This window comes from Anas acuta, chromosome 5 (genome assembly GCF_963932015.1).
Source record: "Anas acuta chromosome 5, bAnaAcu1.1, whole genome shotgun sequence".
NCBI classification, from domain to species: domain Eukaryota; kingdom Metazoa; phylum Chordata; class Aves; order Anseriformes; family Anatidae; genus Anas; species Anas acuta.
In genome coordinates, this window is record NC_088983.1 from 62,801,557 (window position 1) to 62,825,776 (window position 24,220).

Consider the following 24,220-nt stretch of genomic DNA (forward strand, 5'->3'; position numbering starts at 1 on the left):
TGCCTGCAGGCAGCTCCCCTGCGGTGTCCCTGTGCTATAGCGGTGTGTGCCTCGAGGTGCCTCAGGAGGTTCTCATGGGGACATCATTTCTATTTGCCTGTGAACATGTTTGGGGCTGTTTTTTTTTCCCGAGAAGATCCTGCAACACCTAAAGTGCCAAACCCGGGGTAACGTTTCCCCAGCCCGTATCTGCCCGTGCCGCCCCTCGGGCGGGGAGCTCGGCCTTGCCCGCAGCTGGAGGGGCCCCGCGCTGCCCCCACAGCGGGGCTTGCCCCAAGCAGTGGCGTTTTTGGTGGCGCCGTCCCCTTCGCACCAGGACCCCGCTGCTCGGCTCCCTCAGCGCCGGCCCCGCCCCGGCGCCGTCCCCCGGCGGCCGCCGCCGCGGCGGGGCGGGAGGTGCCTGAGGCGGCCGGGGCGGGCCCGGCGGCGGCCGGGGCCGAGGCCGAGGCGAAGGCAGAGCGGGAGCGGCGGCGGCGGGCGGCGGGCGGCGGGCCGGCCATGGTGGGCCTCAAGGAGGAGCTGCTCAAGTCCATCTGGCACGCCTTCACCGCGCTCGACCTCGACCGCAGCGGGAAGGTCTCCAAGTCGCAGCTGAAGGCAAGGCGGGGGGCGCGGGGGGCGCGGGGGGCCGGGGTCGGACCGAGGGGGCCGGGGCAGCCCCACGGCGAGGCTGGGAGCAGCCCCGTGCTGCCTCTGCTCCGCCTGCAGCCGCCTGTCCTCGGTGCCCCTGTGGCCGAAAGCCGCCGTGGGGCAGCCGCAGGGTCCCGTCTGAAGGGGTTGGCTGCGTGCGAGGGAAATGCTCAGCTTGGCAAGGGGAGAGCGAGGTCCCACAGTGCGCTCTTATTCGAGTATAAACAGGAGAATCAGTCAAGAGGCTCCAACTGTGCCGTTCTTCCCCGGCTCACGCTCTGAAGTGATGTTTGTGCTCCTAAAAGAGCTCTCAGGCAGCTCGCTGAACCCAATCCCATCTTGGCCCTGCTTTATGGGACCGGCTTGGCCTGGGCATAATAGCCAGCATCCGACTAAATAAATATTTTGGATGAGAGCGCAACACCTGTTGACACCCGAGACTGAGGGCCCTTGTTGGGAGCGCTGGGGTTGCGCTGGCTGTGGCAGCAGCTCCAGCCCCAGCCCTGTGGGAGCAGCTCCCGGGCTGTGCTCAGCGCCATGCAGCCAGCGCCCGCAGCCCGCAGCTCCTTCCTCTTCTCCTTTTCTTCACCGTGAGACCAGCCTCGCTCGGCCAGGCGTGCCCGTGTGCGTGCAGGAGCCGGGCGAGAGGCCAGCCCGCACAGCCAGCCTTCGCCTTGTGGTGCTGGCGGGCTGGCCGCATGCAGCAGGTTGCAGAGAGGTTTTTTTTCTCATCACGTTTTTTTTAAAGGAGTCCTGTTTTCCTGTCGTGCTGCCCTGCCTGGTGCACGCGGCGGCGATTCGTGTGCTTGGTGCCATCTCCCAGGAGGTGTGTCTGCAGCACGTGTCGCGGTGGCAGTCGGTGGACAAGCAGTGGCCTTATAGCCCTCGGTGCTGGGGGGAGCGAGTGGCTAAGGCAGAAGCCAGCACGCAGGTGGGCTTGTAGGGCTTCCTCCGACAGAGGCGGCATCATTTCTTCTTTAATATTTTTCTCTGAGCTGGCTGGGTTTTAAACTACCAGCTATCTTTCCAAACAACCACGGTTATCTGTCTCACTAGAGTCCTACGCCTACAAAAGCTTGTGTTTTAAAAAGCTTGAAAAATAAAAAGGAGAGAGGAAATTAAATTTGTCCCCTCATTACCTATCAGACGTACTCTTAAAGCGCTCTGCAGTTCCACAATATTTGTCTCTGTGAGAGAAGAGGCTTGGAAAAAAAGTGTCTCCGTGGATCTGTGCAGTTTATGATATAAAGGTTGCTGATGGAAGTGTCAGCTGGGGGATCTGCAAATGCAGAAGCAGGTCTGAAATGAGGCTGCTGCCTTCCGCCGCCAAGAATTAGTTTTCCAGGAAACCTGGGAAGAGGTGGAGAGTATTCTTGTGAAGCCTTTTGTGGCAAATGATGAATGTGGGTGTTGAGCTGACAGTCCCATTGCAGACAAAAAGGACGTGTTATGGCCACAGCTGTTGGGATAGGCAGGGCAGAAGTTCCTGCGTGATTGATTTAGGGCTGTATTGTACTGTAAAGGTATTTCACAGTAACGTATTCCTCATCCACGTTGCAATGACTAAAAAGTAGCACCCCTATAAGCTGGAGAGAAGAGCCTTGAAGGTAAATGGGTTAGTACAGATCAGCAGTATTAGAAAAAGAAATTTAATAATATAGTGAAACTCCTATTATCAAAAAGCTTGGTAAAAAGCAACTTGCTTTCTGAGAACAGCGTACGGTTTTGTAATTTGCTGAAGTCTTCAGCCCTTAGAAAGGAAGCTTGCTGACAGCTTTGTCTTTGAGTTGTGCAATTCAGTATAAGGAATTGCCATCATCATGCAGAAGGTCCTCAGTATAACACATTGCTTGCTAAAGGCAGCAGCTTCTAGTTTCTCCACCCAAAAGTGATCTTTATACCATCCATAAAAAAGAAATATTTTTTGTGAAATACAGTTATACAAGTGAATGTGTTACGAAGGTTTGCATCATACATTGGTTTTAATCTATTCAGAGGAAGAGGATGGAGATGAGTGAATTGGTTCTCTTTTGTAGCCTGGAGATACAGCAAACACTCGGAGGAAAAACCAGGACTAGCTTGGAATAGTAAGGACTTCAAGATGCCTTTTATGCATTTATATCTTCCATATGTGGTCTGAGCTGCTAAGGAAAGACAGTAAAGTCAGCCCTCTGCGTAATTGTGAATTTGATCTTCTTCCAGAGTGCACTGATTTTTTTTTAAATTAATTTTTGGTCTGATCAGTAATCTCCAGAGGTTTTGTTATTTTGCTGGCTTCAGATCTTACCCTTCTTTTCTGCAGAAACATTTATGTATTCTTTTCTTAAGTTTTGTGTTTAAATATGGACACAATTGTTCCTTTGTCAGCACGTTTCAGCACTTTCAAACACTGATATGGCAAGGTAAAGTATCATTTTTGTGGTTGTAATTATAGCTGCTGTTGTGGTTTGAGCATGAGCTGTGTGGAAACGCTTGCTTTCCTATATTTAAATCCAATTTCACCTTCCTTGCAATCTACTATTTTAAAATTGACTGATTTTAAAAGTTTCTCCTCTAACGTGTCAGCATTGTCTGCTTTTCGTCTGTATCCCAAAGTGGTGGGGTTTAAATGGGTTTAAACACGTAACAACCAATAATGCTCCTCCCTGGTATTATGTCTGTAGGATTGGAACTAATACGTAGCAGGTTTTTTACACTGCCTTTGGCAGCTCTCCCTGACATCGCTTGGAGAATTGTCTCTGCTTTGGCAGTGGGGTTACCTGGCTGTTTTGTTTGCTGTGCTGCCTTTGGGGTGGATTTGCAACGTCTTGGGCTCCTGGCGTGTTCCCCGCAGGATGCGGATGGCGAGCACCTCGTGCAAATGTGCTCGCGTTGGTGCCTGTAGGATGTGGGTGACCAAAGTTACCAGGCAGGCTTAGAAAACCTAAAGCGGTCTTTAATTGTACCCGAGCCATGACAGGATTTTCCTACCTCTTATCTTTGCTTTGCCTTCTTACTAAATGGGAAGTCACCGGCCGGTGGGAAGAGGAACAATGGCGCAATCAGGGGCCGGGGGTGGCCGAAGGGAGAGGAAGACCTCGAACAATGCAGCAAGGCGCTGGAAAGGCTGAGAGGCTGTGACGAGCGGGCAGGACCGCAGGCGGACAATTGGCTTTGTCCAGCATGGAGGGACGGTAGGAAATTAGTCACTGTGACTCACCCAGGGCCCTGCCGCCGCGTTATTCAGCGGGCTGCGGAGCCTGGGGCTCGGGGACCCGGCCTGAGCACACTCGTCCTGGCTGGGGAAGAGGAGGCTGAGCTGCTGAATGGGGGGACACCAAATCTACGCTGGTGAAAAAAGGAAAAGGGAAAGTGCTTGCGAGGAGCCGTCCCTTGGCTGCCTGGCCGCTGACATGGATGTCAGGGAGAGATGAGCCAAGAATGCCTCGCAGTGAATGCACACGGAGCCGCTGAATGGGGCTGGCAGGACCCGCAGTGCCAAGGTCTGCAAATCCGAAAAAGAGATGGGGGAGGGAGGAGACCCCCTGAAAGATGGAAAAGAAGGGGAAGAAAAAGTACTGAAGAAAGTGATAATAGCCACTGCAGGACTAATCTGTCCTCTCAATGGCCCTACTATGAGCTGGGCCAAATTTTTCTCCCTGAGCAAGAAGTAGCTGAGCAGGTCTTCACTTCCTTCAGAAAGACAGCTTGCCTTTCGGGATGAGGTTCAATGGATCGACTCATTTGGTAACAGTTCTCCACCTGCTCAATGTCCTGTGAAGGTCAGTGTTTTGGAAACCAGCACCCAGGGGTAAAACCGCACCGACAGCGAGCGCGCCGTGCTTGGGATCCTCTGCAGACCGCAGGCAGCATCTCGTGGGTGGCAGCCTGGGGCCCACCACCGGGCCCGTTTGCTGCAGCACGGAGAGAAGTCGCTGCCCTGGGACAGGAGCTGGCTCTGGCACAAGGGTAGGTTGCTGAGCGTGGCAGCCAGGGCATAACAAGTGCTGAAAGACAAAGCTGCCTGGCAACCCCGCCGCGCTGCGGAGCAGCCCTCACTGGGGCAAAACTTCCTCGTGGCTGACGGAGCTTCGGCAAGGCAAGGCAATTTTCTGTACCCTAATTAATCTGGTACTTGGCTATTAACGGCGTGGGATTTTTGGGGGGGATTTCGTTTAGGTTTTGTTTGTTTAAAATAAGGTTAATCATTAGAGTATACGATGGTCCAGATAATGAGATTTGGGAGAACAAAAAGAAAGGAGACCTCAGTCGCAGGATTTTTCAGGCTTGCCCCATGAGTGATGAATTCATCTGGCGCTCGGCCGTGTTGGAGAATGGCAGGCTTTGGCAGGCGCCGAGGAATTTCCTGAACCATGAAAGAGCGCTGGGCGCAGGAGAGGCCGCAGATAAGGCAGGTCTCAGAAAACGGCTGGAAGTGGAATTCTTCCCTGGTACTTGGTTGTTTGATGTGGAAAGCACCTAACTTTCTGACAGCCCCAGCACAGCAAGAAGGCCAAGAAAGGGATAAAAGAAATACGTAGAGAGGACATGATGAGAAAGTGTTTCGTGGAGAATTTAGGTGACCTTGGTAATATGCTCAGATCAGCCGTGTTTGGTGAACTGTGGTAGCTGCAGCCGAGTTGCAAAAGTGGGATCACGTTTCTCTCAGAAAGTTGGTTATCCCTTGGTCTTCCCTAAATAGCAACAGAAGCCTTAAATACAAGGGGAAACACGCATGCCAGCATGTTTTTCCCCCAGCAGTAAACCACACGAACTCAACTACCTGGTATAATTTGTTTGTTAAAAATAAGGATAGATTGGAGGGAAATCGGGTGCCCGTGGGAGGCAGCCTGAAATGTGGTAACTTACCAGTACTGTTTTCCTACTCTGGGAAATGCAGCTTTTGGTGTGATCTGCCTGATGTTGTTTTCCTGTTCTGTAACTTCTGGTTGGATCTAGTGGCTTCATGTTAGCATGCAAGCATGAAAATACGCATTTTTTGTGGAGCTATGTGCTTTCCTAGCAGAAAGGGTCACTTTGGCAGTGTGTAGACAGGAGTTCTCTGAATGCAATTCCTGTTTTGGGCTATCTCTGTAGTATTTCATGCGAATTAGTGCTTAGATTCTGCATGTCTCCTTAGCACATACAAAGGTAAATGTATATGATTTTATTTGGGGAAAAAAACAACCATGTTTTAAACACAGGGCACACATTTGATTTCTTAGGACACCTCCCACCAGCCCAGGCTGCCCAAAGCCCCATCCAGCCTGGCCTTGAGCACCTCCAGGCATGGGGCAGCCACAGCTTCTCCGGGCAGCCTGTGCCAGGGCCTCACCACCCTCTGAGTGAAGCATTTCTTTCTTCTATCTGATCTAAATCTCTCTTGTTTTGCTTTGTTTTGTTAAATCTTACTTTCTTAGGAAAGTGTTGGTGGCAGAGGAGCAGCTGTTACTCTGGTTCTGCCTTCCTGTTGGTCCTGAGCTGTCAGTTTGGGTGTGCAAAAGTCGGCCCGCGCCGAAGAAGTTCAGATGTGTTGGCTACCAGTTAGTTTTCAACAATTCTGTACTTCCTTAAAACTAGCCAAGCATGTAGCTTCTTGAGGGCGATTTCTGAAGAACAGTCATGAGAGGTGGTGGGTGTTAAGGTCTTGACATAATTCATGCAAATACCCTTTTAAAATAAAACTTGGAGAAGCACATCTCAGCCCTTCCTCTTTCCGTAGCGTTGCTTTTCCTTTACGGTCTAAAACACGATGAGAATATTGAAAAGTAATCCAAAAGCAAGCAGGTGAGAGAAATCTGTAGTTAATACTGGACGTATTTGTAATCACACTGCTTTTGTGAAACTGGAACTGTGGGAAGCAGTCGCATTCTTGGAGATGACTTTATATACCTTTAGATACCTTTATGTATCTATATATACATATATAAAGATATAAAAATTTGACAGAAACCTTCAGGGCAGAACTCATGCTGATATGAAGGTGTCGCTTTGTTCTGGGGGAGACAGCCTGGTGAGGTCGACAGTGGTGTCACTGATTTCTGTTCTGTCCCTAGGTCCTTTCTCACAACTTGTGCACGGTGTTAAATGTTCCCCACGACCCGGTGGCCTTGGAAGAGCACTTTAGGGATGATGATGAAGGACCGGTTTCCAATCAGGGTTACATGCCATATTTAAACAAATTCATCTTGGAAAAGGTAAGTTTGGGGTTCTTGTGTTTCATTTTTCCCTTTACCGGGTTTTGTGTCATGGCATCTTTGCTTAGGGTGTTGTCTCTGCAGTCGGCCTGTGCTTGCAGGAGGCCTCCTGCTCTGAAGACCTTTGGTTGTGAGCGTCTCTGCTGGGTGGTGGCAGGTCTGGTGATCTGGAGAGCCTGTGCCTTAAAATGGCAGGGTGCACTGCTCTTTGCTTCTTTCCTCTCTCCCTGGTTTCTGTTTCCTGTAACATCTGGTGCTTATCTGAGCTGTGCTCATGCAGAACCGTGTTCGTAAAGCACCACACCTTAAAACGATTCGAAAGTGTCTTGGACCTATAGGTTGTCCCACCTTAGACTATGGCTATAACAGAAAGTTCCCATGGGCTCCTTTGCCAACAGGATGGGAAAAATATCTGCAATGTCTATTCATGAGGGATTTTAATAAACAGATCCCCCCAGGTACTGACAGTGGGTAACGTCAGGGAGTGCTGCTAAGTTTCATCTCACGAGTTTGTTCCCTTGGTGCCTGAGCACTCCCTGGTCTTCTGTGGTTCATGTTGTGTGTTGTTCTGGGGGAAGCTCTGCCAGGCCAGCAGGGTTTCCCTCCCACCGCTCTTCATCTTATTCTGAGTGGAGGCAATCCCTGGGCCAGAGCTGACCTCGAGGAGCTGCGTGTTTCAGATTTAGGTTAAAATTCCTGAAAGTAAAAAGCTGTCTTGCTTTCTTGCTGACAAATTCAGCTGAGCAACTGGTCTGGACAGTACAAAGCAGCCTGTGTTACAGTATGTACATGCTAGCTTCAGTACCACTGGTTTCTCTTACTCTTGGTGGCTGGCCCCTGAAACCCTCAAGCTTTGCTTTTGTGGCTTCAGGGATACACGGATGGTTGCTTTCTTTTATGGTAAGTCCTGCTGCTGAAAAGTCCAGTGTGGCAATTGGGGATTACGTGAGCTCCAAAGCAAAGTTTGCTAATTTTTGCTCTACTTTAATCTACATTTAATACAGGTGAAAAATACGATATGTACCTGAGATGCAGTCTGTCACCCTGGAAACAGGAAAAGCTTCATATGTCTTAAGCTCCTCTACCTCTCTAGTCTGTGCTAATTTGTGTGTGGCCGTTGTTGGCCATTAATAACATAATTAACACTTACAGGGTACCCACTGGCTGCCTTGGCTATTTCCTATTGGAAAATCTTGTTTTGATCTCATTTCCACTTAGTATTGGTGATTTGAGCTCCTGTGATAGAGTCCAAGCAGCTTGTATACAACTCTGGGGGGGAGGAAGGCCGTATTTTATTCTAAGTGAAGGATTCCAGAGGCTGAACCACATTTTTTTTTTTTGTTAGTACCATTTGTAGGCAGCAGCAAGCCATTAAGGCAAATTAAAAAAGAGACAGCGGGCTTTTCCAAGTATAAGCATGCTTTATTGTTAAAAGGCATTTATAGGAAGAAAGTTATGGAAATGAGGAACAATTGGATTTATTAAATAATTTAATTTAATGTAAAAATGAAAGACCTGGTTACATAAAGCAGTCAGTGTGAACTTACAGCATTTGGCTGCTCTGGCCGTCGTCCTACCCCATGGCAGAAGCACAGGGCATGCTGCCTTGCTTTCTTATGAAAGGAAAGACTGCGACTGTGTATTTTTTTATTATTATTCATACCCTAGGTTTTTTTTTTTATTCATACCCTACTCTGGTGTCTCATGATCGCATGATGTACCAATAGCATTGGTTTATCTTAACTGTTAACTGGAAATGGTAGGGGACAGTATTAAATTGCCAGTAACTTCACGTTATTTAATCCTGACTAAATGTCTCAAAACAGTTTATATATGTAGTATTAAAAATCAGAGAAATTCTTCAGACAGAAGGCTACCTTTGTGGACTGGTTGTGGCATCACAGCTGTCAGAGATGACTTCACGTCAGGCCAAAAGGCAACATGCAGTGGGATGAGTCACTGAGTCATGGCACGGCTCCTTTGTTCAAAACAAGCAAACAAAAAAGGCAAACAAGAACCCTCTTCTTTCTTCATTCTTCCAAGGCATAGTCTGTTCTTCTAGATGAGGTGACTGTAGGACAAATGGTATTAATTCATATTGCTGAGTAAAGCTGCTAACGAAGGACCAGTACTTCATCACCCCAGACAGAGAGGAAGTTCTCTCAACCCCAGTTACGTGTTTTCTGGTTTCTTGAGCAACTGGCTTACGAGAGAGCTTGATCTCAAGGCATTTTGCCTTAAAATGCCAGCAAAATATTTGAAGAATGAATCCTTATATTTCTTTTAAAAGAGATATGTAACTGTGACTCTAGGAATTTTGTTATATTTTTATTGGGTAGACTTTGTAATCTTTTAAAATAACCCTTGTGATACTCTTAAATGCAAGTGACACTTTTTATATCCTTTAGTGCCGGCTTACCTTGATTTACTGTGCAATAGAGCCTCTGTATATAAAACCAAATAATCATCAAGAAAGGCAAAATTGCCAGTCTGATGAGACAAAGAGTTTGCAACGATTTTCTTTATCCAAATAGGAAAGTTGAATAAATAATTTGAATAACTCGTGTTGTCTGAATGATGTGCTCCAGTGCCATGCTTCTTGTTACTCAGCAGGCAGATAACGTCTTCACTGTTTGTTTTACCTGGGTTCATAGCTGCATTAGATGTCTTCCAGTGTTTACAATGCGTGTTTTTTAATACCAATTGAAAATGTTGTTTCCTTCCAGTAATGCTGGCCGTGGTGCTTTACAGCATGCCTTATTTAGCAGGGGAGAGTCATGGGGGGGGCAGACAATGAAGGGCATCATTTGAAAACCCTTATATTGTTATATGGGTATTCTGTTGTTATAAGGGTAGGTTACTGATGATGGTCATTTAAACTTTGCCTATAGGTATAAATTTAAGATCTAGAAAATTGTATGGGGCTTGCTGCATTTTTTCTTTTGACTATTTTGTTGAATTTCTCAGAAGGGGAAAGTAGGTGTCTTGCCAGTATGTGTTACCTCTAAGACCCTAAGCAGTTGGCAGCATTGGTTCATGTCGCATGTTCCATCATTCAGACAGATTACTAAATAAAAGCAATAGCTGCTGTGCAGCTGTAGTGTACTGTAGAAGTTTCCAAATAATAAGGTGACTTCAAATAATGTGGACAAACTCTGTGAAGTACAATTAAAATCAGGTACTAGCGCCCAGGAAAAATCTCTTTGCAAGGATTCATTCCTGCATTAAGCAATGGAGTTGTGTGATGTTTGTGCAGGTTGCAAGCAGGGTGAGTATCCTGGCCGAATGGAATAGAAATTCTGGTTTCTCAGCTGAGTTTCATAAATCTCCCATTTTAGTTTCACATCAAGACGGCATCAGCATAAGATTCGTAGTAGAGTCTCACAATAACTAAAGCCATTTGGGAAATTCTTCTTAAATTGAAATTCCAGTGTAGTCTTTGACCCAATCTGTTTTTTAGAAATATGTTTTGCCTGTGTCAATAAAAAGCACCATGTGTATGTGTTTTTGACTTGGGTTTTTTTGGTCATCAGTTCCTCCTGTTTGAAAATTTTCTATTTTTACCGTTTCTTAGTTAAGCCAGAGGGACTTTTGCAAATGAGTTGAAGTATAACTTCAGAAACTGTTCAAATATTTTACATTTTTGAAGCAGTTTAGAAATTATTTCTTATACATCTGGAGAGTAATTATTCCTGTGGAGTAATTATTGTTACAGCCAGCTGGAGTGCAGCATTGCCAGCCAAGGAGCCCAGCCAGGGGTTGTGTGGCGTGGACCTTGCTGTGAAGTTGATTTGGTTTTCGTTGTGGGCTTTTCTCCTCCCTTCCCCTTCCACCCTGCACAAATGAACTTCAAGAATTTATGTACCAGAAACAGACAGCATTGCTATATGAAATTGTTCAGGGAAAATTTTTCCCTTCTTTAAAGAGAAGCATTTAGTTCCACCCCCAGCTCCCAGTAACCCCAGAACAACGCTTTGGTAATTATATCCTTTATGTATGTAACAGCCAGCCAGTGATCACTTCGGAAAAACAAACAAACAAACAAACAAACCACAACAGAGGTGAGCTGGAGGGTTACTCTGGAGAGCTGGGGTTTGTGTGCTCATCTGATCGTGCCGCGGGTGCCACATGGGCACTCTCTGTGAAGTCCCTTTCAGAATCAAGGCTGGATTCTGACACAAAGGCAGACGTCTGGCATGGGGCTGTGGCGTGCTGCCGCCCAGCCAGAGCCGTCCTGAAACCAGCTCAGCCACTGCCTGATCCTGGTGGCAGTAAGTGCTGGGGGTGACTTGGGTTGTGATGCCCCTTTCTGGCACGATGCACAGAAGCTTCTGGCTTTTACCCCAGCTGTGCCCGCGCGTGAGGCACCTCCTGCCGTCTGTCTCCCCGTGGCTGCTGCCGGCTGCGCGTGCCAAGGTGCCCTGCCTGCGGTGCCCAGAGGCACCTTTCAGCCCTGGAAAACTGTGCTGTAAAGTGCTGGTGGGCAAAGGCTTGGCTTCCTGTTTACCTTGGCCTTCTTTTTTTCCTCCACCCACATCAGTCAATCCATTTCCCTCGTCTAACTTTGACTTCAGCCACTGTGGCTCACCCTCCATTATACCTGACCAGGTACCAGCCTGGATAGGAAATTGTGCAGCTTATGATGGTGTCCTTGCAGCATCCAAACTTGGCGTATCATAAAAAAATGGCCAAGAATATGACCAGTGTTGTTCCCAGATGAGGTGCAAGACCCTGTTTCTTACACATGCTTTCCAAAATCTCAAGAGACTTCCATGACAGTGCAGGCCGTGTCTTCGTTAGGTTCATGTCAGCAAAGAAGTAGCATGGCAAGGCTACAGGGAGATAAATATATTTAATCTCTAACATAAACGAGGGTTTAAAAACAAAATAGAGGAAATGAGAGCTTTCGGATATGTAAATAATTCACAGATGCGTATATACAGATGCTAGGTATGGTAAAGGATAACACAGTTGAGGAACTTTTTTATCAGTAAAGTGAAGATTTGGGAGTCGGAGAAAGAGAAAACATTAATGGTCTTTTCCAATTACTGTTCCTATGTGACTTCTGGCGTGTCCACATGTAGCTTTGGTTATAATGGCTTCCAGATTGACTATGTTGTCTTAGTGTTCAACAGAAGGGCAGCAGGGGCTAAAAATGTTTATGAGGATGGTTTGGGAGCTAAGGCTAATGAGCTAGCGGAAACGCAAAGTGCACTGTAGCCTCCTTCACATGAAGTCAGGGTGTTATTAACTCGACCAGAAATTGGAGGTTGGATGCAGATTTGACTGGCAGAAATTCTGTAGTTTGCCCGGTGCAGGAAATCAGATCGGGCTGTGGCAGTGCTCGTTTTGGGCCTTGACGTTTCTTGCAAACCAGAATTTCCTTGGTGCTTTTAGTACGACTTCGTCTGTTAAACTTTGTCTGTCTGTTATCCTGTGCCATTCATGCATATTAATTTTTTTTGGGTTCAATTTCTTCATTTTAGGTTCAAGGAAACTTCGACAAGGTTGAATTCAACAGAATGTGCTGGACTCTCTGTGCTAAAAAGAACCTCTCCAAGAGTCCTTTGCAGATCAGTGATGAAGATGCATTTAAAGTGTGGGTTATTTTTAACTTCTTATCAGAGGACAAATATCCATTAATCATTGTACCCGAGGAGGTAAGAAAAAAAACCTTTTGCCATTTAACATCACTTTGCCTAGTGCCCCAGCTGGGCTATGTTAATGGGTGTTACTCCCTAGAGATTTCAGAGATTTTTTTTCTTTTGATGTAAAACTTTAACTCTCCTCCTTTAATAACGTAAGGCCTCAGGTGCTTTGCTTTGTCTTCTGGGATGCATATGTGGGGATCCTGCAGGATGCTTTAGATACTGATGGTTATTTTTGTCTGTCATTTAAACAGCCCAGAGCAAGTGGGATGTGCTGGCTGGCCCCCAGTACACAGCTTATTTTGTGGTCTCTGACAACTGTCCAGTACAAGCACTTGGAGCTATTCAGGTTCTCATCTCACTCACGAGTAGTACATGTTGGGATAATTAATCACTGCCCTTGCCTATATGTGGTTAAAATTTTGCACAGTGAGTGCATCAGTGTGATTCTAAAAAAAATTCTCCTCTCTGCTCTGTGTTACCACGACTTGCAAGATGAATCTTTAGTCTCATGTCACCCTCCTGATAAAAAGGAGAAGTACAGAGGTTTCAGATGATGTCTGTTTCTGAACAAAAGCAGCCACCGTCTGAACACTCTTGCTTGAAATGGTTGGAGGAATCGACTGTAGTGAGCAAAATGCCAGGGAGATCTTTTCATGCCTTAAGCGCATGAGCAAGTAGGGGCAATACTCAAATAGGTATTTTAAACCTAAAGCAAGATTTTGGAATCTTCACAATTTAAAGCTTTTCCCTCTGGGGAGGGGTGAGGCAAGAAGGAGAAAGATCAGAATTCCAGGCATAAACAGTCTTCTGCAAAACATTTTGCAGGAATCCCGGGGTTAGCAGGACAGCACTGGAGTTACCAATTAACACATTTTTAGAAATTTTTGAAAAGTTAGAGTCAGACGACATGGCATAACTAGGTGACTCTGAGCTGATGTGCCAAACCATGAAGTAGAGAGAGCGCCTTTTGCCTATCGAAGTGAACCACTTGCTTTTGCCTTACTGCTTGCTTTTTCACAGGAGCCTTTCGCTCTGCACATCTGTGGTTTTGCCAGGCTGGTGATGATAGGGTCCCACTAGGCCTTTTTACATTCCCGGGAGAAATAGGACAGTCTTCTTGCTTTCTTCTTGTTGTTCTCAGTTCTAGGAGGTGGAGATCGTGTTCATAAAAACCAGCACAGCTCTTCCCTTTCTTAGTGGTGGCAGATTTGGCCTTGGTAGGAGGTGAGAGCCATTAATGGCTGTTGAACCTGGGACTCAAATCTGCCCGTCTCTGGTTTGTCATTGTGCTCTGGGCTGGGCAGCCTGGCTTGCCTGAGGGCAGCTGTTTCACATCTCCTTCTTTGTTGGCATGGTTGGATGCTTCCGAGCTGCCAGCTCTCAGGTGCTTGCTCATGACCCCTCCACCAAGGCAGCCCCCGGGCTGTGCTGCCGTAGCCAGCTGATGCCAATGGCAACTTGCTGCTTGGTGGCACTCAGCGCTGGGCCCAAAGGAGGTTCTCCAGCTCTTGTAGCTACTGGTGTCTGCTTTTCTTCTCCGTAATGCCCAGGGTTAACCTGTATTGCTCGGATTATTTGTAAAACTCCAGGGTGGATCTATGTCTGCATATCCTTGATTACGGCAAGATTTAAGCTATGCAGTGGTCTTAAAGGACACTTCGAGAGCCTGGCAAAGAAAGGCTGCTCTGTTTTTATCACATACAATGCCTGTATTCACTCTTTAACCTTTTGCCTTAGACCACACAGGTAATGTGGCAGCCAGTGGAGGAATGTTGTCTTTTCAATGCACTCCTTTCTGCTTTGTCGGCCCTCCTGGAGTTGTCTGTGCTTCCGGAAGATTCCACATTTACTCACTCTTTTACTCAAAATTCCAAAAGTAGAGATGCAAAGTTTTACTTTAGGAGTGTTTATCAATATGCTGATAGGTGCTTTATAAATATAAATATATATACACTGCTTTCTGAATATCTATCTCTATATATATTGTTTTCTCTGTGTGACCTTCCATATCTGCCTTTTAAGTTCTTGCGTCTTTGGTTTGTTTATTTCTGTTTTCTTTTAAATGTTACGCCTAAACTCCAGATTTCCAAGGCCTTTTTTGTACAAACTTGCAATTTTTTATTGATACTGAGAATTTTCATCTGAATAGATCTCAATAGTATTCAGAGAGGCAGTGATACCTAATCAAGGTATTTTTCTTTCCATTTACTTTTTATGCCTCTCAAGTTAAAAAAAAACTTGGTTATACATCTTTACCACGTTATAGCACTGCCTGTCATTTAATTAAAAAATGACTTCCACATCACGCATGAATGAGCTCTGAGAAGGGATTTTTGCCAAGTGTAGGTAGAACAGATGGGAGGGTGATGGAACCCTTGCTGTTCTGCAGTATTTATGTTTGGGTAAGACAAATGTAAACCTCTCATGAGTCACTGTAACTTCTCAGCCAGGGAGCAAGCCCTCCTCCAGCCCTGTTTGTTTCTCTTATCGTTGGCTGTGAATATTGCAACACGCAGCTTCCTGCAGTTTCTGGTTGGCTTTAGGGAAACAGTAATTGGGAAACTTGCATCATACTTCCAGGTTGGAGAGGTGACTGCTTTTTGCAGCCACCTCTTGCGGATGGCAGGATTATGACAGAGGGAACTTCTTACACCCGCAGTGAAGGTGTTGATACACCTTCATGTGGCTGTAAGGATGCCTTCTCATCCTCCTCCTCCTCAGAGGACCCGCTCCTTGAGATCTGTCTGCACATCTGATATTTTATTTTCTTATTTTAATGAGATGAACTCTTTCTGCACTCGCCTGAGCAGTCTTATCTGGAAAGCTCCCTGCCTTGAGTGTGATCTCACCTTCTTTGTGCTACTTCGACTGAAGGTTGACCCTGCTGCCTTTCCTTCATACCAGCGTTGTGTACATTTGCACTCGTGCTGCTGCGTTAGGCCTTTCATATCAGCAAGCTAACAGTGGAGGGGCTGCCCCCACCTGCAAAGCATTAGGGCTCGATTCCCTGCCCAGGTGTTGATAAGGCAGCAAATTGGAAGCTGCTGTCACAGCTGCTCAAACAGAGAGTGGGACACAGTCTGCTTTGGAAAGTTTTCAGAGCTGCGAGCTGAGGAGAGCTTTAGAAACTGAGAGCAAGGAAAGCAGTTACAAAGGGGAAATTTAGAAGCAGCAGCAAGGTGGTACAAGGGCCAGAAGCTGCCCCAGTTGCTCGCTCAGCAGAGGCTGGACAGAAATCCAGAGGCAGCGCCTGGCCTGGGCTCCTCACCTGCTGTGGAAGGTGGGATGGCAGCCGGGCCTTCGAGGGGAGTAAGGTTAGTGAAACCCAGCATGGGGAAGGGCCTGGGTCAGGGTGTGTGGTTTCGGGGTGTGACCTTGTGCTTACAAACAGATGCTGGGTCACAGGCACAAGAGCTTTTGCCCTCCGTGTGGGCTGTGGAAGGCCCCAGGCTCAGCTGCTCACAGCTTTGGACTGCACTGTGGCTTTTGCTGGCTGCTGGTTGGCAGCTGGGAGCAGGCAGGAGAGCTGGGAAGAACAGAGATCCATAAGTGTCCCTAGGAAATGCGAAATGGCATCAAAGCTGGAAGCTCCCTCTCCTTTCAAGTGAGAAGCTGGGGTATGTGCAACGTGAAACGTTTCTGTAAACTGAGCAAAGGCGGTATTTCAGCTGGACTGGAGAAGAACAACGCTGGATTTTATTTGCTTGAGTTAAAATTAGTCCTGATGGACAGATTTCAGAATTAATATCATTCTTGGCTAACAGCAGAACTGTGTCCTGTTGCAGTGGGCAGCACTTTACCAAGCAGCTCGTGTGCCCAGAAGGCAAGAGCCCGGGTGGGAACTGCCTCCAGCCCCACAGCTGGTCCCTTCCACTAGATCATCTGAAATGCAGGCATCCAAATATGTGCTTGCTTCAGCTCTCACAGGGCTTACCTCTGCCACAAGAAGGTAAAAATTAACAGGCAGAGATGTGGAGAGAGCTGCTGGCATAGAGGAAAAATATTTCCAGTCTGCTATGAGCTTTCTTTATGTCTCCCCTTTTAGTTGTTGCAGTCTTGTTTGTGTGCTTTCGTGTTGTTTAACCAGATGTTTTCTGTTTTACAAAAAGGTTTCCAAACACTTCCCCTTCTTTATTTCTGAGCATGTGGCTGCAGTCTGGGGAATGCTGTATCGCCTGGAGCTGTGGTATGTTGTTAGCTGTTACAGGGCCATCCTTAACGGTGAAACTTGCCCTTGTGCACTGCAAGCAGTGTTGCAATACAGCATTTGCATAACTTGTTTTAAGTAAGCCCAGTACGTTTGCTATCTTTGCTTTTTAGGCCTGACTTCTTGAGGAAGCAGGATTTGTACAGTCATCTTCTGTTCATCCTCCAGCTGTATTAACATGGCATTTCTAATCCTTCCACTTAGTACAGAGAGGATCCAAATCTTGTGTGTTTTTTTTTTTTTTCTTAGCCTGGGAGGTGGAAGTCTAAAGCTGTCCAGTGGTGATTCCTCTGGAGGAATTTTTTGCAGAAATGTTTTTTGTGGCCACTTTTGCTTTCTTGTTTGCATTCTATCCTCAGAAACTGATACAACGAACAAAATATTGGGAATTGAAGCTTAGCCATTCAGAAATAAAAGCAAAACTGATGCAACTAGAATAAAGTTTTGTGTGTGGTGCTTCTGATTGGGCCTCCCACTGCACCAGCTTACCCAAAGCCCCATCCAGCCTGGCCCTGAATGCCTCCAGGGATGGGGCATCCACAGCTTCTCTGGGCAAAGGGAAACCTTTGACTTGTATCAGTTCTTCCTGTTTTTCCTTGACTGCTGTGGAAGCTGAGAGAATTCTCAGGTTATGCAGCAAGTTGCCCTTAGGACTTTCCTGGGCACTGTTTTTTGAGTTGAACTTTATACTATTTAATTTTAATTTCAGTTGAATAAAAAAAAAAGTTTTACACTGGATGATGAACACGGTTCTCACAAACTATTGTTCCGGAGTCGTCGTTACCTGGGAGGTTCAGTGAATTCTGTTACAGGGATTATTTTGTGGTTGTTGGAAAGGCAGAATCGAGCATTTGGCTTCAGAGTATTGGAGTACATGATGGGGTGGGGAAAGGAATCGATGAGGGCTGTGAAATGGGATATAATTGCTTTCACATCTCTTGCCCAGTAACATGTGCTTCCACATAATTTTGTACCGTGTGGATTTTTTTTTAAATTTTTTTACATCTGCACTATTAATGTCACAAACCCTATTTGAATAGCATGAACCAGAATAGTCTTGTCCGACATGCTCTGCTGGGCATGAAGGCCTCCTTGATGTTATTTTTCCTTTTCCATTCTCTAAGAGATGCACTTATATATCAGAAAAATGTGAAACATCTGTGGAACTTCATTCCTTGTGGCGAGTAGTGCCGGGAATATCTGGAAGGGAAGAACAAATAGGTACTGAAACATAGGAAAAGAAAAACTGTCCTCCGAAAGAAGACATCGAGCAGGTTGCACAGCTTGCCTTCCAGAGCCTCTGCTCGTTATGTTCTTTTTAGTTTCCTCCTGACAAAGTTCTGTCTGAAAAACGTTGCTTTGGGATGCAATCAGTTTTCCATTCTGCAGAGCCAGTTGGTTCCTAGCAGCGGGTGCAGTGTCAGTCCTTCTGAAATGACCCCCAGCCGTGTTATGTCTGTCCCAGTGGGTAAGGCCCTGTCAGAGCAGCAGCAAACGTTGCTTCACATTTGCTTTTTAACGCTCTACTTCTTAACCACAAGAGCAGATTATGCGCCAGGCAGCGTGCTTCGTTTGTCAGTTATTTGCTGAGTGGACGTGCCCCTGTGGAGGAGGGGAAATGTCACTTGCTCTCTGAGCTTCCTCATTTGAGCACGCAATGAATGGTCTCTTGTCTGCTTCCATGTTTGCCAGATCCAATTTACTTGCTTGTACTTACCTCGCACCGATCCGTATTCCCAGCCCACCCCAAGGCTCGTTGCTGGTGAGCAGGTACACCAGAAATAATCTGCATGGAGACCTGGGTTCGCCCTGTGCATAGCTGAGGGAAGATAAAGCTTGAGATGTTTTATTTCAAAAACTAGACTGTAACACGCACGAGTCCCTTTCATACAAGATGAGTTAAGACAACTCATTATTTTAAAATACACACTTGACTGGGATTTTGGTATTTTTGGTGATGTTAGCCACCTGTAGCTGGGAGGTTAGCAGACTGAAATGCTAAAATCTGTTCCAATAATTGAAATAAAAATGTGCACAAATTACATAAAATAATATTTTGAGTGCATTATGTTTAGTGCATTATGTGATACCATGTAATAGCCAACAGTTTGGCACAGTTTTGCATTATTTCTTTTCCAGACCATTAGTTTGGTATGTGCATTGTTCATATGGTTTGTGCAAAGAAGTGGGAAAAAAATCTGTTCAGGTATGGTGTTTTTGTTGTTGTTCCTTTCTCTGATAGTGAGTCCCAGTACTTGGAGAAAGTAATTTGAGAATCGCGTGCCTCAAGGCAGGGTAATAGCTTGTGAAATCAGAACAATAAATTTTAAAGGTTTTTTTAATTGCTATCTAGCATTTTGGCAAGTACAACACCTTCTTAATTACGCCTTAGTTATTTTAGCTTCCCTTTCAACTGAAGCACAGACTCGCAGCTCGGAGTTCACGCTGCTCGCAGGGCCAGAACCTATTTCTAACATGAGAAGAAACGATTCCTGTATCGATTATCATTTCAGCTCATCAGCATTTAGGTTTGTTTTGAAACAAGTCCGTGGTGCTGCCGTTCTTGCATGCTGTGAAGCTTTTGCTGTTGCTATTTTTTGCTTTTGCAATTTGTGAGGGCGTGCCTCCGAGGGAGAGGCGCGTCCTGCCAACGGGAACTTTCCCCCCTGGCAGTGCTGTGGCTTTTTGGTAGCCCCTGTGTCGCTGCGGCGGCGTTAATCCCCACGTGCTGGTAGAATAGGGGCTGCAAGGCTAAGAACAGCTACTGAGCTGAAATAGTAGTGAAACCTCACCCATCTGTAGAAGGAGAATTTCAGGTTTGGTAATTTACTGCTTTGTGAGATGAGTGTGCCCTGGTTATGTGCTTCTTGATCACGGGGGTGAGGGGAGAGAAGGGATTTGCCTGTACCAGCTGTGAGAGGGAGAAGCAGCAGCCACAGTCAGCGTGTGCCCTGCACCAAAAGCTCGAGGCTTGGCAAGCCCTTGTCGTGAAATGTGGCAGGGGAAAAACATTTCTGCGTTTCTTTGTACTCCCAAACCTCTTACGCAGAAGAGACTGCTGAGTGCTCAAAAGCCTGCTGGGCCAGCTGAAAGGTGGCTCTGAGCTGTAGCTGAAAGGTCATTTGTTCCGTGCTGAAACATCCCCAGCTCTCCTGGCTGGGGTTTTCCTTAGCCCTAGGAGGAATTGCCATCTGTGCTCAAGCCGTGCTGAGGAACAGAGGTGAAGCAACATCAGGGGTGAGAAAACCAGTCCTGGAAAGCATTCAGTTTTCCAGTGAGGCACATTCACACCATCCACCTGAGCCACTTTTGCTAATGGCTTTCAGACTCCTGAGTCACTCGGTGTTTCCAAAACCATCCCTAGCATAGGTGAGCTGAAAGTGGAGCGGGCCGTCCATCAGGCCTAACCTTCAGAAACACAGCACATGAAGCAAGCTGCTCCTTTCTGTGCGCACAGACAGCACCTGGAGGGCTCCTGCTGCTTTCCCTCCCCACCTCTGCCTTGCAGCGTGCGGCTTCTGTTGGGAGGGATGCGAGGAGCTGGTGAGGAAGCAGTCAGCTGTCACCCAGACCTGCAGGAGGTGACGTTAGCTTGGGCTGTCTTCAGCACTGGGTTGAGCTTTGCAATGGGTATCGTATGGCCTCACAGAAACTCCGAAGTGTGGTTTTTACTTTGAGGTACAGAGGCCTTTGTAGAAAGGCTCTCACTAAGTATTTTGTTTAAAGAGCAATTTTCCCCATGCGTAAAGCTGTAGATGGACTCAGCTAAAAGATATTGTGGCGCTTGAAAAGCAAAGAGTGATGAGTTTAAAAATGAATTAAAAAAAAAAAAGAAACCCAACTGTCTTCCCGTCTTCTACATTCTTGCATTTGTTTGAGCAGTGTTATTAGAGGTATTGCCCTGTGGTAATGTGTACAGAATGATGAAAGATTAAAGGCGGAAAGAGAGTTCATTTTGGAAACAGTAAAAGCAGAGGTGAAAAATCCATTCTTTTGCTTCTCTTGGCACCTATGCCAACGTTATGTCCAGTGGCGGAGCGGCTGGAGAAGAGGAGCCAGGTGAAGACTAAGAGATGCGGTCACAGACTGGTGGTTTTTCATTTGGCATCTTGTCCAGACTGTCACTTTACTGTTATTGTTTGCAATTTGTTTGCTTTTTATTTCCCACAAACGCTTCTTGAAACTTCCTGCTTTCTCACCCTTTTGTGGTCATGGCTCAGAAGGGGCTGCAGGGAAGGTCCCGTGGGTTCTGTGGGCAGCTGAACGCTGCCGGAGGCTCACAGGTTCGGTTCTTTGTTTGCCATGAAGAGGGTAGCTGCAGCTGGGTTTGGCAGTCAAAAGTTCAGCTGTGACAGAAGGCTACAGGAACATAAAATCTTTGCTAATTAAGCTGTGCACATTCCGAGGCCTGAATGTGAACGTAGGAACCTGGCTGTAAGGGAGAGTCTCTAGAAGAAGCTTAGTTTGTAGCTCTGAAACGCTTGATTTTCATGTCTGCTGAAAATGATTAATTTCTGTGTATATTTCTGTACAGATCGAATACTTACTTAAAAAAATCACTGAAGCAATGGGAGCAGGCTGGCAGCAGGAGCAGTTTGACCACTATAAGATTGCTCTCAACACCAGCCGGGAGGGTCTTTCTGCGTGGGAGCTGATTGATCTCATCGGAAGCGGGCAGTTCAGCAAAGGGATGGACCGACAGACAGTGTCAATGGCAATTAACGAGGTCTTCAATGAGCTCATATTAGATGTACTCAAACAGGTAAGAACCACTGAGAACCAATGTTTTAAGATGGAACAAGTTCCTGCATCATTACAAAATGTTAAACTTGTACTGGCATTTCTTTGCCTGATGGATAAAGAGCAGGGAGAAACCAGATAAATTCTTTGTAAGGGTTCTTTAATATGGCTTTACTTCTACTGGAGAAACTGCAGCTTTTCAGAGTGCTGTCATTGTTGCAGTATGGTAAATGAGTTGCTTGTTGGGAGAAGTTGCTTTTAGAAAGGAAGTGTGCTCTGTCTTGAAATACAACCTTACACCATAGCATGAATTCCTTGCGAGCTGACAGAACAGCTGCCACGCACTGTCAATTCTTATTTTTGTGACAACTCTTCAATCTTCGAAAAATATATATTGTACTCAAACAGAAAAACTCATGCTGGCCTTTACATTCATAGCAAGCTCCTGTCAGTCTCTGGTTTCTCCAGGTTTCCAGTGGCAAGATTATCAGCATAGTAATGGCTTCAAAACTGTATTTCTTTCATGGGAAATACAAATATCTCTGTGTGGTCACAGCAGAGCCTACTTAGCTATTTAAAAATGACTTTTACCTGATAAGATGTTTTTATTTGTCTATGATTTCTTGGCTTCTTGGAAAGGAGAGGAGGAAAAAAAAGCTTTCTTGGCAGTGTTCTGAAGAAATCATCAGAAGGTCTTGGAACAGGAAATTCCTTCAGAATATCCACAGAACAATGCAGAGGTCTATTTTTGTTGAGACCTGGTTGCCTATTGGAGGTGAGGGCTGGGGTGGGCTCACACACACAGTTGAGTGCAAAATGAAGTCATCCTGTTGCACAATACCATGTAAATAAAATAACCTGTGTCATATCAGTCCTTCCACTTGAAAATTGTAAGGAAATTGGATTGCTTTCTGGTTTTAAAAGGGCATTGTCTCTCCCTATCCCCCCTGGTTTTTGTGTGACTGTGGACGGTAGCAGTCATAACTAAATCCGTCATATTTTAGTTTCCTGAAATAAGCGTCCCTCGTGAATGCTGGTTTGAAAATACCTCCTGAAACTGTCAGAAATGAAGCTGATGCGCAGAAATAATAGATGCAGATTCTGCAGAAATTGCATAGGGGAAATATCAGCGTGGCTTGGCTTTGAAAGAAGATTGTCTCAGTATGTAAGCAAGGGGGAAAAAATGGATTATGACTTTGAGTGTGCAGGGTGTGCAAGAGTGAAGCTGTGGGAGTCCTTCACACGCCCTTGCGACCACCCAGACCTCGGACCCAAGTACAGAGGAGGCGAAGCTGTTTTGTGCATTCCTGTCCTAGAGCAAGGAGGTGGAATATCAAGGGAATAGGCACGGCCTTGGCTCTGGCCACACTTAGCAAGCTGGAAGAGCAGAGCACAGCCGAGCCATGTGTGTTGAGGAAAGGTTTTTGTTTTCTGTGTCTCTGGTTTTGTTTTTTTTAAACACAAACAGCTCCTCCAACTGTTCTGATTCTTTCCCCCAGGCCTATAAAGAAAGACACCTTTGGTTTTGTCAGAGCACATTTGTTTGCTTATCTCCAAAATTGCTATAGCTAATAGACATTAGAGAAAAATGTTTGTGGTCTCCTTTGCAACTTTTCCATCCTCCTAACCTGACATATTTTGGGTACAGTGCTTTCTGTATAGTTTTTTCATAGTTTCATCAATATAGGTGGTCCAATTCCTGCTGAAACTGAAACATCTTGTGAAGTTAGGAGTCTTTTCCAGGAGATGGCTTTGGAATTGCCATCACTATACAGGGTAAAGTATAAAAGGGTAACTAGTACACCTGCACTTAGTAGCAGTGCTTATATTTTAGGTAAGTTAATATTCAGTATTCAAAGCTCAGTGACAAAGTGTGGCCTTCTCTTCCTTCTTTTGAAAAACTTTCTAATAGCAAGATTCAGGACTTGCTTACAAGTGTTTCTCTTTTCCTAAAAGGTGACCGAATCAACTTTCTGTAAAAGTAAAATACTGTGAGTCAATACCTTGATGTCATGTAAATCAAGGTACAACTTGGTTCTCTCTTTTTTTTTTTTTTTTCCTTTCCAGGGTTATATGTTGAAAAAAGGTCACAAAAGGAAAAATTGGACAGAACGGTGGTTTGTACTAAAACCCAATATTATTTCCTACTATGTAAGTGAAGATTTAAAGGACAAGAAGGGAGACATCATACTGGATGGCAACTGTTGTGTAGAGGTAAAAAGAAAACAAAAAAAAAACAAGAACCAACCAACCATGACTGTCTCTAAAGATAGGAATTTATTCTTTTTTGTGAGCATGGTGGACCTCCTGAGAGCTTTAATTAACAGAATGTTTTTTACTTCATATGAAACAGTCCATACCCACTCTTTTGATAAACATTATTAATAGTGGAATTTGTAGATATGTAAGAGGGAACTGCAGAAATAGGGCTCGAGAATACAACTTTAAATTTAAAGTTTGTGACAACAATCCTGTTATCCATTCTAGGCGTTGCCTGACAAAGATGGAAAGAAATGCCTTTTTCTCATAAAGTGTCTTGATAAAAGCTTCGAGATCAGTGCCTCTGATAAAAAGAAGAAGCAGGAGTGGATTCAAGGTAAGGTTCCAAAAATTTTAAAGTCCTGTCAAAGTAAGCTGGAGTCTTACAGAGGTGCTTTACTCAAACCTAAAATTCTCAGTCTTGGGATTTTTGGTATTTCCATTTTGTGCACGTGAGAAGTGATCTGTAAGGAGCTGGTGATTCAGGAAGGACTAATGATCCACGTAGTGGGGATCGGCTTCTTTCAATCAGGTGCCTCAATGTCAGCAGCCAACTA

The 24,220-nt window shown here is 45.7% G+C and overlaps 1 protein-coding gene across 4 annotated transcripts in view; it reads left to right on the plus strand.

Moving 5' to 3' along the window:
- Positions 1-379: 379 nt before the first annotated feature.
- SWAP70 (switching B cell complex subunit SWAP70) overlaps positions 380-24,220 on the plus strand; it is a 36,024-nt gene continuing 12,183 nt past the window's right edge. The window contains exons 1-7 of one of the 4 annotated variants that reach the window (XM_068685302.1): positions 380-597; positions 1,379-1,561; positions 6,666-6,806; positions 12,293-12,466; positions 21,199-21,426; positions 23,472-23,618; positions 23,892-24,000. In XM_068685302.1, coding sequence (XP_068541403.1) covers positions 499-597; positions 1,379-1,561; positions 6,666-6,806; positions 12,293-12,466; positions 21,199-21,426; positions 23,472-23,618; positions 23,892-24,000 — 1,081 coding nt within the window. In that variant the 5' untranslated portion in view covers positions 380-498. Of the gene's footprint in view, positions 598-1,378; positions 1,562-6,029; positions 6,153-6,665; positions 6,807-12,292; positions 12,467-21,198; positions 21,427-23,471; positions 23,619-23,891; positions 24,001-24,220 lie in introns of all 4 variants that reach the window. The other 3 variants (XM_068685301.1, XM_068685304.1, XM_068685303.1) reach the window with 3 other exon arrangements.